At 36.4% G+C, this 13,152-nt stretch overlaps 2 protein-coding genes across 2 annotated transcripts in view; one reads left to right on the forward strand and one right to left on the reverse strand.

Moving 5' to 3' along the window:
- Positions 1-4,990: 4,990 nt before the first annotated feature.
- On the forward strand, positions 4,991-10,090 carry LOC21406046 (acetylornithine deacetylase). The gene is made up of 10 exons (XM_024170709.1): positions 4,991-5,438; positions 6,265-6,509; positions 6,599-6,707; positions 7,566-7,704; positions 7,808-7,865; positions 7,962-7,979; positions 8,111-8,233; positions 8,543-8,696; positions 8,788-8,821; positions 9,771-10,090. The coding sequence occupies exons 1-10, from the start codon at positions 5,106-5,108 to the stop codon at positions 9,872-9,874; spliced, it is 1,317 nt and encodes a 438-aa protein (XP_024026477.1). The 5' UTR covers positions 4,991-5,105; the 3' UTR covers positions 9,875-10,090.
- Positions 10,091-10,751: 661 nt separating this feature from the next.
- LOC21406047 overlaps positions 10,752-13,152 on the reverse strand; it is a 5,975-nt gene continuing 3,574 nt past the window's right edge. Inside the window, exons 3-9 of the mRNA XM_010106025.2 lie at positions 12,817-12,912; positions 12,665-12,727; positions 12,203-12,271; positions 12,004-12,106; positions 11,820-11,891; positions 11,278-11,366; positions 10,752-11,169 (exon numbers count right to left, since the gene is read on the reverse strand). Coding sequence (XP_010104327.1) covers positions 10,999-11,169; positions 11,278-11,366; positions 11,820-11,891; positions 12,004-12,106; positions 12,203-12,271; positions 12,665-12,727; positions 12,817-12,912 — 663 coding nt within the window. The 3' untranslated portion in view covers positions 10,752-10,998. The remainder of the gene's footprint in view (positions 11,170-11,277; positions 11,367-11,819; positions 11,892-12,003; positions 12,107-12,202; positions 12,272-12,664; positions 12,728-12,816; positions 12,913-13,152) is intronic.

Here is a 13,152-nt window from a genome sequence, read left to right on the forward strand (position 1 = left end):
GCTGCAACGGACGACCCAAAAAACTGTGAAGCTAAACGAAATACCAAAAATCGTGAGCCACCATGGGAATTAATGGAGCTTCTTGTTGTGATGATAGTTAGAGTCTCTAATGTTGTTGCAATTGCGTCAGACGCTGCCCAACATAAATTATTATTTTTTGCGTTGATTTTCTTAAAAAAAATAATAATAATAAAAATAATTGTTACACCTTTCAAATTTTAAAATTAAACCTAAAAAAATGACCTTTTGGTAAAATAAAGAGATCCGGACGACTGTTTACTACAAATTCTAGAAAAAAAAAAAAAAAAAAAAAAAAAAAAAAAAAAAAAAAAAAAAAAACAAAAAAAAAAGCAAAAAATTGGCAACAACAACAACAACAACAACGAAGGCAACTAGTTGGCCTAAAAACTCCCAACCCGACCCGTCTGCGGTTCGGGTCGGTTTTGGATTTCAATTTTAAAATATAAAAATAGTATAAAATATGCTAATATGAAAACTTTAAGAAAGTATATAGACTAATTTTTAGTTATAAAAATTAATAGACTATAACTTGTCAAGTTATGGTTCATAACTAGATAAGTTATGGACAAACTTGTCAAATTATGGTTCATAACCAGACAAGTTATGGACAAAAACCGTGAATAACTTGTCAAGTTATAGTTTATAACTAGACAAGTTATGGACGAAAATAGTAATTTGGCCTATTTATTAACTTATGTAAACTATTAGCCTATTAATTTTAATTTATCTCAAATCTTAGTCTATTTCTCTCTTTCTCCCTTTAAAATATTTTATTTGTTGTTTTCAACCTGTCCGCCACCCACCCGCCATCTACCTCCCATTCAAAAGAAAAAAAAAAACAGAGAGAGAAACAAAAAAGGCCCCGCCCTAATAGTACTAGATCTTCGGCCCGCAAACATATAACGGGAGAAAAACAGCATTCGACACAATTAAAGAAAAAAATAGAAATAAAAATAATTTTTTGATTTAATGTAAACTGAGAGAGAAATAAAAAATGACTTTTAGTCGTTTTTCATTTTTTGTTTCTGTTTTCTCCTCTCTCGAGCAAAGAGAGAGATATATTAATGAATTTTTTTATACTGAAAATAATCTCTTAATAAAATTACTAAACGTATTTTTAAAAATAATTTATATCTGAGATTAAAAACGTTTTTATTTTTATTTTTATACAAAAAAAAAATCATTTAAAAATAAATTCTTAACGTACTCATAATTTTCTGATTTCTTTTTGTAATTTCTTAGCCATACCTGACAAACTGAGTAATTATATATATCGACCAAGATTCGGACAGTTAAAAACAAAGCGCAAGTGTCCCGAGAGGGGTTAAGGTGGGTGGGATTGGTTAAAACAATGCGTGTGGAAAGTGGGTTTCGAGGTTTAGTCGTGGTCAGTGCATGGGCTCGGATTCCCAGTCACCAATCAGTGATCATTGCAATTTTTTTTCTCTTATCTTGATCGATCTTTGGATTCTGAAACAGCATATACAGAAGACGCCTTTGTTTTCTTCTCCTATCTTGTAAAACCAAAATTGACTGTTCCAACAGTGACACTTCCATTTTTGTGTTACAGAAAACAAAGAAGTTAAAGTTGTAATTTGAATAAAGTTAAGTAAAGTTGAATAAAATTAGAACTTAAAAGAACGTGAACTTAAATAAAATTGTAACTTGAGTTTAAACTTTTTCTGAATTTTGTTGCGCCCTAATGTTGTGTTGGCTTTGCCAACTTCTTGGGTTGCGGGCGGAGAAGAGCGGACGTGGGGACTCGGGTCGGGGCGTACTCGTTACCCGAAAGAACTGGAAGAAAGGATAAAAGGTCCCCAGATGGGCCTGATGGAGTTCAGTGCGCTATCAGTCCAGCGAAGCAGTAGCAAGAAAAAGAGTACCAAGCAAGCAAAGGAGCCAAAGCCCGTCAGCAAACCAGTAAGTTGCGAGTGTGTGAGTGCACCTGTTCAACTTCAACTCTTTCAGATGCCGAATCTGAAGAAGCAGCTGCCACTAGAGAAAGAGAAGTATTAGCAAAAGCGGACTTTTTCTCTAAAGCCTACTTCCTCTCTCTTATCTCCAAACCCATTTTGTCCCGATACTGGAAGCCGCGTTTGAAGATGAGTGGATCGGGAATCTAACCCAGCGAAGAAAACGCCTACTTATAAGTCAGGCGCACTAGCGCACCAAGCAAGAAAACGGCGGGATTGACTGGCTAGCTCGTGCAATCAACAACTATTTCTTCGTAAGTGAGGTGAGGTACTTCTTTCGGTTTGAATAGGGGGTAGCCCTTTTTTTGGTTGAAGTAGCCGCGACTTTGGTCGTAGTCAGCAGAACCACATAAACCCAGTCCACTTGCAGCCATGTTCCCGCAACCTCCTATGGTTCTCCATTGTTATCCAGTAAAAGCCTAGCCTCATGATCTTTTGGCCAAAATTCTCCCATTCATGTGGGGACCACAGACCTCATTGTGGGCATCTTCCCGAATCTTTTCTGCTTTTTCCTCTTTCACACATAAAAGTAGAATCCGGAACTGGCCAAGCAAGCCTACTATCCTTTCTTTATTAGTTAGTGCCAGCTCTCCTGACGAAGGAATCCCTTTCCTACAGCTATTCCTAGTTCCACTATGCCCTATTACTAATTCCACTGCGCGCGTCGGTCTTTCAAAGCCTACTATCGAGGTGGGGTCCTTTCCTCTATTTGGTAGTGGGATGTGAAAGTAAAAAAATTCCCCGCTTCTTTCGCATTAATCCGCGGCGGCCTCGACCCGAGCGGAAGTGCGATGTGTCTGGAAACTCGGGATCATAAATGGATTCGAGTACCATTCTGATCGCCTCTTTCATGATCTTTTCTATAGGTAGAACTACTGTGAGCGGTCTAAACTTCGACATCAAAGAGAGAAGGATATCATGATGAGTTAATAGGAATAATTCCAAAACACGGTGAGCTTTCCCTTTGTGACTTGTCAAGTGGCAATAATATTTACATACAATTTCTCAACTTTTCAGTATGTATTAACTAGCTACTCTTTTAAGTTCGCTAAACCATTGCTTGCAGATCTATAGAGGTAGTCGTGGTAATGTGGAGGGAATTTTTTTATGGTTCCATTATTGAAATTTGCAAACTTCAAACGTTGGAGTTAAGATTTGTAAATTTTAAAAGGAATGCGACAACTTTTGCGAATTTTGAATGATGAAAGTTTGTAAACCGACACGAAATACATTTTCGAGTTCCCTAGGATATAGCTAATCCGTGTACTGACCAGCTAGCTAATTATAATATTACAATCCAATAAATATTTATTTATTATTTAGCATAAACGTTAATGGTTCAATTATAACCACCAAAAACATGATTCTTGATCGAATTATAGTTTGATGAGTACTCCACCTAAAAATTGCGTAGCTTCAATTAATTTGGTGTTATAGATAAGGAATTTCAATTTGCAAAAACCAATTGAGTTTAAACCTTGTAATTCCATCGGTGTACATGGGGCACTAAATAATTAACCATGCGCATCTCTTTCATTTAAGAAAAATAAAAATAAAATAAATCTTCCCTAAAGCATCTTATCAATATTTTTAGCTCTAGAAGAGTTCCACTTCAGCAAAACTAAGAATTCAGAAAACCACTTGAACTGAAGGTTGCAATTCCGTATGAATTAATCCTCTAGGCAGCCAAGATGTCTTCAGTATATTATGGAAGCTCTAGAGCAATGTGGCATGTTTATGAGAACTTCAAATTTATTCATACGTCTTTCTATATTCTCAAGAGTTAGCTTGTTCAGGTTTTGCTTAATTTTTATAAATTGTAAATGAAACATTTATGACGGTAAACTGTTATTTACTTAAAATAGTTTTAAAACATGCTATTTACTTAATTTAGTTTCATAAATCTATTGTTTATTACAATTTCCCTTGTTTTTTAGCTTTGTGTTCGGCCCGCTTGAGTTTGTTCTTAGCGGTGCTGTGGATGACCTCTGGTTTACTAGTCTCTTAGTCTCAATCAATCGAAGCCTTCCATAGATTGTAGATGAGCTGTATAAAGAGCCGTACGTGTGCTCGATTGTTAGCATGCCTTTTCAGGTTTCCGTTGTTAGAGTATGGTGCACGCTTGCTCCCTTTAGGAGTTTCATTAGAACTTACCGGTGGTAACAATCAGTGGTTGGGGTTAAACTCGCTTGTATTACGAGATCATTTGAGTTAATATTGGTGTTTATATCTCTTTGATTTAGAACACATTTACCTTTAAAAAAAAATACATTATACCTTTTAAAGACAAACGTAGGATTTAGTTAAAACTCTATCTGTATTTTTTCTTTATTTGGCGTTGGATTGGAGATTCTCTGAGAAGAAGCTACTTCTCATATGACACTCCAAACCGCTTCAAAGAATCAAGAACAACCATTCAACTATGAGTCTTTCCAGATCTTTAATTTTGTAAAAACGACCATGAGTCTAATTGTAGAAAAGATTGGCCATGGACTTAAATAGGGGCTATAGATGAGCTATCTAGCCTTATATCCCTTTTAATTAATAGCATAACTTTTCTTTTAGTTAAAAGAGTAAAAAAAAATAAAAGTTATAATAGTCAGTCATTCATTCACCAACGATCTAATATATTGATAAATTATTAATTAATATTGCTTAATCACTTAGAAATCGGACGCCACAAAGTTAATTAGTGATTAACTATCAAAAATCATTTCATCGTTAATTAATTTTTTCAAAACAAATTATTATTTTTCTAATTTAACAAAATATGTGTTTTTTTTTTAAAAAAAAGAAGACTTTGCAGTCCTGTAAAAATATATTACAATAGTCTTTTATTTTTTAACTATTAAATCTACATTAAAATCTATTTATACTGTATATATTTTTTTTAATTTAAATGCGGTTAAAAATTAAGATTACAGAACTCTCTTAAAAAAAATCTTAAAAAGGGGTGATCTTTTCAGCTTTTGCACAAATTGCTTTTATTCCTTGCTTAGAAATTTAGAAGGAAGAACTACCTTTCCGCTACTTCATAGACGACACTCCAAAGCCCCGTTCTCTCTCTCTCTCTCTCTCTCTCTCTCTCTCTCATCAATCTACAGAGGAGCCATGGCTGCCTCTTCCCACGTAAAAGAAACGCTGGGCGACCTGGAAAGGGAATCCTTCGTCCCCCTCCTCTCGAAGCTGATAGGCGAGTCCAAGTACGTCCAAAACAACCCACCGGAGCTGATCCCACAGGAGGACCGCATAGTCAAGCACGTACTCGATTCCCTCCTCCCTTACAGCACCACCACCGGCGGCGGACCTCTCGTCGTCAGCCATGTCACCTACTTCCCCGGCAGAGGAAACCTCATCGTCGAGTACCCCGGCACACACCCCGGCAAGGTCTTGTCGTTTGTCGGATGCCACATGGACGTCGTCACTGCCAATCCCAATGATTGGGTCCGTTTCCTTCATTCTCGTCCTTCCTTTCTTTCTAATTAGTTCGTCGAAATATTTTGTTGGGTTCGTTTGATTTGGCCTCTAGAAACCTTAATAGAGTTGATCGCAAGCCAATTTGTGTTTTGTTTTTGGGTTCTTCTTCTTTGTCGTTTGGCATTTCGCGTTGTCGTTTGATTCTGGATGCTCAAAGAGCACACTTGAACCTTGGCACGCTAAACTTTAAGCTTTTAAATTTTCTGCATCTCACAATAGTCTATTATATGCGATTTCTCAAAAAATTTTGTACTTGTATTTCTGTCTGTGGAAATTAGAATTTTTTTTTTTTGTTTTTTTTTTTTTTTGTAGTTTATCGTGTTAATGTTTTCTCTAATCTTGTTACAATTATTCCCTATATTTTACAAATCGTGTTAAAAACTTAGGAATTATGTTAAAAATCTTCCTAGAACACATCGTGGAAAGTTTTAACACGATTTATAAGACATATAGGATAAGTACAACATTTCTGAAAACATACGGTAATTCCTTACTTGGGAATATTTTTATTTTCTTCCTGAATCATGTGAAAACCTCACTCTTTTTCTGTCAGTTGATTATCTATGCTTATCTCTAATGCTTAGTTAGTTGGTTAGAATGTTATGAATTCTAAAGGCTTCCCATTTCACATTACTTTTGAATATAATCAAGTTTTTGCTTGGTTTGTTGACATTAAAGTTTTTGGCTTCCTTCTCCTTACTCAAGTTTTACAATTGAGCAGCAATCTAGTTTACCTGCTGTTAGGATATTAAAGATGATCAAATGTAATATATATGATAATTTTGATTTGCAGGAATTTGACCCTTTCTCATTGAGCATCAACGGGGATGAACTCCGTGGGCGTGGAACTACCGATTGCTTGGGACATGTTGCACTTGTGACCGAGCTCATGAAGAAGCTAGGGGAAACAAAGCCGAAATTGAAGTCAACTGTAGTTGCAGTGTTTATAGCAAATGAGGAGAATTCTGCCATTACAGGGGTTGGTGTGGATGCACTAGTGAAAGATGGACTACTCAATAAGCTAAAAGATGGTCCTTTGTAAGTATTGATTATTTCTTATAAGACCCAACAGGAAAGGTAAAATATCTTTTAGACTCATTGTCATTACTAATGGATTGTCAATGCAGATTTTGGATTGACACAGCAGATAAGCAACCATGCATTGGTACTGGTGGTATGATACCGTGGAAGCTTCATGTGACCGGGAAGCTTTTTCACAGTGGTTTGGCACACAAGGTACACCATAATTTTCTAGTGACATTTTAGCAACTTTTTGGTGCTCATTTCCAAATTATGCGAATTGGTATGTACATGTTTGCTATAAAACAGATATAACTGAGGTAACGAGAGGGTGCGTGATCATATCGGAACTTTGTAACGGACCGTTAAGGGCAGCACTTCTTTGCTATACTTGTTTGCCTATTAAACCTCCCTAGTCTAAATCAATGAGTGAATAAGACAAGTATCCATAAGGGACACAAATACTACCAAGAGTAAATGCTTATAGCTCGCCTTAAGGCAGAAGCACTTTACTAGCTTATGGGAATTAAAAATGGGTGATACTTCTCTAACCATTGCATTGGAACTCTAGCTTGTGCCCATGGCCTCAGAGCTACTTGAACTGGTTTCCACGGCCATCATTTGCCCTTGAGCTATGGACTGCTAGAGTTGCAGCTTCTCTCACCGTCTCATTATGATTAATTATTGTTACAAATTTACAATTTTGTGTGTGTGAAGAGAGAGAGAGAGAGAGAGAGAGAGAGAGAGAGAGAAACTTTTGTGTCTTTGATACTATGAATTATTTCTGAATACGCTTTAGCGAAAGTGGGCTCATATTTTAGCACCTTTCCATCTGAGTGTAAAAGAACCGCATAAATATTGGTGCTATGCCAGTATCGACCTCGCACAGGTCCAGATAACTTCTTAGTACAAGATGACAGTCGTTATTTGATTGGTTTTTTACTGTTGAGAATTTGTAAGAATAGGTACTGGTTTTGAACACAACTTAGAAGTGTAGATCCCATCTTTAGAACAATTGTTTGTCCAGTTCCTATGTATATTTCTCCTATAAAGGCACTTGCCGATTGTCTGCAGGCTATAAATCCTTTGGAATTAGCCATGGATGCACTCAAAGAGATCCAGACACGGTTCTATAGGGATTTTCCTCCCCATCCTAAGGAACAGGTCTATGGATATGCAACACCTTCAACCATGAAACCAACTCAATGGAGTTGTAAGTTGACCTTATTTTGAGAGTTTTTGGGCAAAGGGGTATGTGCACTTTCTGATGCTCTTTTGTTTTTTTTTTTTTGTGATTTTTTTTTTTTTGGTTGCAGATCCGGGAGGTGGAATCAATCAAATTCCAGGGGAGTGTACAATTTCTGGAGATGTCAGGTTTATAATCCTCTTAATAACTTCTTGTTCAGGCATTAACAAGAATTTATAGCTCCTTTTTCTGGCATCTTACGCTTTTTCAATCGTCTTTCGCAGGCTAACGCCATTCTACAAGTAAAGGATCCCGGTTTTCTGTTTCTTGCTCAAATCCCGGTTTTCTGTTTAACAAACTTTCACAGTAAGAAGCTGATTGAAGATATTGTCTGGGCTCCTTTCTAATTTTCAATCTGTCAATTCTGTTTCAGTGTTAAGGATGTAATGAAAAAGCTACAAGAATATGTGGATGATATTAATGAAAACATAGGAAAGCTAGAGTCAAGGGGTCCAGTTTCGAAGTATGTCCTACCAGAAGAAAACCTGCGGGGAAGGTCTGATCTCTCTTCTCTCCTAATTTTTGGAACTTTCGCTTTCTAAAAACTCTGGCTTTATCCTCATTAGAAATTGGTTTACTCAAACCCGCTTTAGGTTATGTCATAGGTCTCTTTGAAATCACCTGTCTTCTTGTCAACACAACAGCCACCACTTCAGCTCTTAAATGTTTTTTTGGTTGCTTCTTCTTCTTTTTTTTCCCTTTTAACTTTGCCCAGAACTTCTTGGAGAAACTAAATCTTGTTCTTACACACACACACACACACACACACATATATATTATATGTATATTACTTGTGAGTTTTCAGCCTGACAATAAGTTTTGAGGAGGCAATGTCTGGAGTTGCTTGTAATCTCAATTCTTGCGGCTTTCAAGTGTTGTGTAAAGCGACTGAAGAGGTAGTTGGGTATGTGAAGCCTTACTCCATTACTGGAAGTTTGCCACTAATCCGAGAACTGCAGGTTAGCTATCTTTACTATTATATGGCTTCGTCTTTTTCTTTCTGAGTGATTTTTCTTTTATTTATTTCATATGTTGTTTTTTTTTTGGCAGGAGGAAGGTTTTGATGTTCAAACTTCTGGCTATGGTTTGATACTATTACTCCCCCTCCCCACCAATCTTATTATACATGCAACTCAAGACTTTGGCATAAAACAAGTCTTGATTTTTTTCTCACTGAACATTTTTATTTTTATTTTTTGTAAGTAGTCTTTTGGCTTAGTGTCAATATAGAAGCTATATGAGTCCATCTAGTTATATTTCCCTTTCCACACTGCTGTCATTATGTTGTCGTTGTGTTTTCAATTTGTTGTCCAACAATGAAAAGTATGAAAGAGGTGTAGTTAAAATGAGATCACTGTCCATTTCCCTTTGGTGCTTCCCTTTTCGCATACCTTCCATGTGTTTGGAAGTTAGAAAACAGCATCTTAGTAGAAAGGAGAAACCCAAACTCTTTACGCTGTGTTCGGTAAGGGGAAAGAAAAATCGTTTGGAAGGAAAGGTATATAACCTAGGTGAGGAAAATGGGGAGTAAGGAGAGGAACTTTCCTTTTAACCTTTCAAGGATCGAATTTGGAAATTTGGAGTCCTGTGGAGGATTATGTATACCACACCCAAATCTATTCTCTCCTCTAATCCCTCTGAAAAACAACACTATTAAGTGGACGTTTGGTTCACGGATTCAGAACTATGATTCAGAACCATTCTCGGTTTATGTGTATTTTTTGTGAGAAAAAATACTGTAGCGAGCAACGAATTATGATTCGAACCATAACAATAATCCTCATACCAAACACCTTAGATCTTTAATCGTCCCACCCATATCCTCCTTCCACTTCCCTCCTTGTCTCCTTCCAAACAAGGCCTAAATGTTCTTCCGGTCGTTATCCAGCTGCTTAATAACAACTTAAGGAAGTCAGCTGCAAAATGATTTGATTTTCAATTCAGCAATCCTTCTTAATACTGCTGATTAGTTCAGTTGATTATATACAATAGATGTTAGACTCCTGATTCATTCCACTTGCGTGCATATGCAGGTTTAATGAAAACATACCATGCCAAGAACGAATACTGCCTCTTTTCCGACATGTCCCAAGGCTACCGTGTATTCGTCAGCATTATTGCTCAGCTAGAAGATTGATAATCCGAACCATACGCTAATAATACTTCCAAATCATGGAAATAATAGCTACTTTTCTGATCGACAAGGCCAATTTACGCTATATACTGAGCTTATCTAAGTAAGTGGGTGTGTTATGCACTGGGCAGGTTACACATATTAAGATTGTAATGTATGCATACTTAAATCCCACTTTTGCTTAAATGGCTAAACTCCCTCCTAACCGATCCTTATTTATTTTTTAGTCCGCGTCTTTAGCAGCCTGTTGAGTTTAGGACCCGTTTAGAAAGTATACTCAAATCATGATTATTGATTTTGGCGTTTGAAATTTAAATTTTTTGTGAGAAGAAAACTGTACAGTAGAATCAATGATTTAATTTTGAATATATCAAACAAACAGGCCCTTTATGTTTTTGTGTTCTCTGTTGAGTTTGTGTTTTGGGAGAACGTAAGAGTTTGGCGTGCCCAAAATGGGACAAGCTGAGCTCTACTTGAAGAAAAGTTGACCAAAATTTAAAGCTTAGCACAGGTTTAACTTTTAACATGTAACAAACCAAGCACCAAGCAGAGTAATTCGCAATTTAGGACTAAAAGCTTTTAGCTTTAAATCTATTTGTTTTTCATTTTATGGTCCCGTTCATTTCGCTGATTTGAGTTTAGAATTCGAGTTTTACTACAGTAAAAAACTCTCACAAACAATCACATCTAACTTTTTTGCTACAGTAAAAAATTTTCACATAAAATCACATCTCAACTCGAATTAAAAACTCGAATCAGCGAACTAAACGGGCCTATGATTTAACTCATCTTTCTCTATCTGCCCGCCCAATCCAAACATGAACCGTTTGAAAAGAATGAAATGTTATCATGCTTGAGAGCGTGGGAACAGTGAACAGTCTTAGCAACTTTTTTTCCCTTTTTTTTTTTGTTACCTTTCATATTATAAAAGTTATGGATATACAAAAGCTCAAAAATCTACAATTGCATTGATACTTGGTAAGAGCTAAAATTCTACGTATCTTATGGTAGTATACATTGTTTTTTTGACATTATGATATAAATCCCTAATTCCCTATATTGTAAAGTTGCCCCTGGTTCAAATAATTTGCTCTGCTACGTAATTTACAAAGCTCCTCCACATTTAGCTATTCCCAATTTCGAACGCCTTGATTTATTTGATTTTTTCCTTCTGATTTAAGTTGTTGGATTCTTTGGCGTAGTCTTCGCCGATGATCATGTATCTTCCAAAGGCCATGTCCCAATACGACCGCAGAATATATGCCGTGTGTGATTATGGGTGCAAGAATGTTATCCGTCTGTTGAATTTGCATGGAGAAAAATTAAAACCAAGATGTCGACTTTGAAATCTTGAAAATACTTGAGCAAAAAACAAAAACAAAAACCAAAACCGGGGTGAAGGTTACCTGAATCCACTCGAAACCGAGATAGAGAGCGAGAAGTCCTTCAAGTAGCGGAGAATAAATCTTCTTCATTTGCCTCCTCTTATACCAGGCTGCATAATGTTCACCAGATTGAAATAAGTTGTATGTTGCGTTGAGAGAATGAATCATATTCGTTGTATGCTCATTGCTCAGCAAACAAATGAATCATGTCACAACCAATTATTATATAATCCTTGCTCAGCATTGCCCATAGTTTTAGATTTTTTTGGTCAAAGTTTACCAAATATTACCAAGCAAAAAACAGAAATCCTAAATCTCGCCAAGCAAGAAGGCTGTTATGAGGTGCCCGAAAAGAAAAACCAAACAAACGCAATGCATAAAGCACTTCAAGACTCGAACATTGCCACAGAAACAGGATCAGGTGACAAAATATAAAGCGACAAAACAGTAGCTAGTCAAGAAGATTGGTATGGATGCTGTGAACAACGAAATCGAACAAGCATATTCAAACATGAGAAGAAAGATGATGAAATTAAATTCATAGGGAAGGGTAAGGGTGGAACCTGCAAAAAGCTTCCTTAGATCTTCACGACCAGCACGGGATGGTAAAACTGGTGCAACTACGTAAGCAGGGTCTGTAAGAAACATAAGAAACCCGTAAATAAACTTACAAAACAGGGTCTGTAAAAAACTTGCAACGATGAACGATCCCAAACTAGAATTAGTTAAAATTGATCTGCTAATCACCTTTTGGAGATGCAGCCACATAGTACAGTGAACCGGTTAGAGCAGCTGTTATAACAGCCGCAAATGCCTGAGCAAACGGAACAAATGGCGGAAGAACTCCCGTCTACAATTTGCCATGATAAAATTAGGTCATCATTAAATTTTTCATTGCTACTGAATACTGATGGTGGAGGAAAAAAGTAAAAGAACAGCTATCTACCAAAGATGCCATTCCTCGAGCATCCGACACCAGATCAGTGCCCCTTAAAAATATTTCAGCCAATGCTCCCTATAAATTTACAAAAGAAAAAACAATAATTATATAAAGTAAAGGAATCATAATGAGTATGCACCTAGCAGAGGAAATTTTTATGCGTGAAACTTCTTATTTATAGAAAGAGAACAGAAACGAGCAAGGCCCATTTCCAAGCACCTCAGAGTTATCAAGTATTCCAACTATGCTACACTTTTCTTAAGCTAAAGTTTTGTTCTTACAACTTTTAGAAAACACTATCTAACAGATTACCCTTCAGTTAAGAACAAACATCTAGTATAAATATAGGAGTCTTATATTGTTAAAACAGAAGAAGATACGGTTAGAGAGTGATAAAACGCAAAATATAACAAATATGATATCTTTTTTCTAAATCAAACACAAAATTAGAAATTCCATGATATGTACCTGAACGGCAGCCCTGTAGAAAAGCTCCTCTCCCACTGAGCTTGCAGCAACGACTAGTATAAACTGCAAGATTGAGGTACAAGTGCATCAGTTGGTTCTTGCTCTCTCCAAGACACTACTGAAAATTCTAACCAAAATTTTGGCTCATTTACCTGCCACGCAGACATTCCATAGAAAAAGCTCCGGAGCTCCTCGTCCTCCACATCTCTGATGGCACGAGCATGAGGAGATAACTTCACAACTTCGTCCTACAACAAATATCAGATTGTTTAGTGGCAACCTTAGAAGCAAGCCTAAGAAAGCCTAACTGAATTATCAAAACTCTAATTAATTGAGCCTAAGAAAGCCTATCAACGTATTCTAATTTCACAGGTTCGATGTTCTCGACTGCTAGAAACGTCTAAAATATTGTTTCCAGCCAAAATATGAAAATATATATATATATATATATATATATATATATATATATATAAAAAAAAGAAAAAAAG

The sequence above is a fragment of the Morus notabilis genome, unplaced genomic scaffold (genome assembly GCF_000414095.1).
Source record: "Morus notabilis unplaced genomic scaffold, ASM41409v2 Scaffold69, whole genome shotgun sequence".
NCBI classification, from domain to species: Eukaryota; Viridiplantae; Streptophyta; class Magnoliopsida; order Rosales; family Moraceae; genus Morus; species Morus notabilis.

Bases quoted from the DNA above. Each gene is read 5' to 3' on its own strand.
- LOC21406046 (XM_024170709.1), top strand. From the start codon at position 5,106: ATGGCTGCCTCTTCCCACGTAAAAGAAACGCTGGGCGACCTGGAAAGG. The intron at 6,708-7,565 runs GTACACCATAAT...GATTGTCTGCAG, and splicing joins ACAGTGGTTTGGCACACAAG to GCTATAAATCCTTTGGAATT. The intron at 7,705-7,807 runs GTAAGTTGACCT...TTTTGGTTGCAG, and splicing joins GAAACCAACTCAATGGAGTT to ATCCGGGAGGTGGAATCAAT.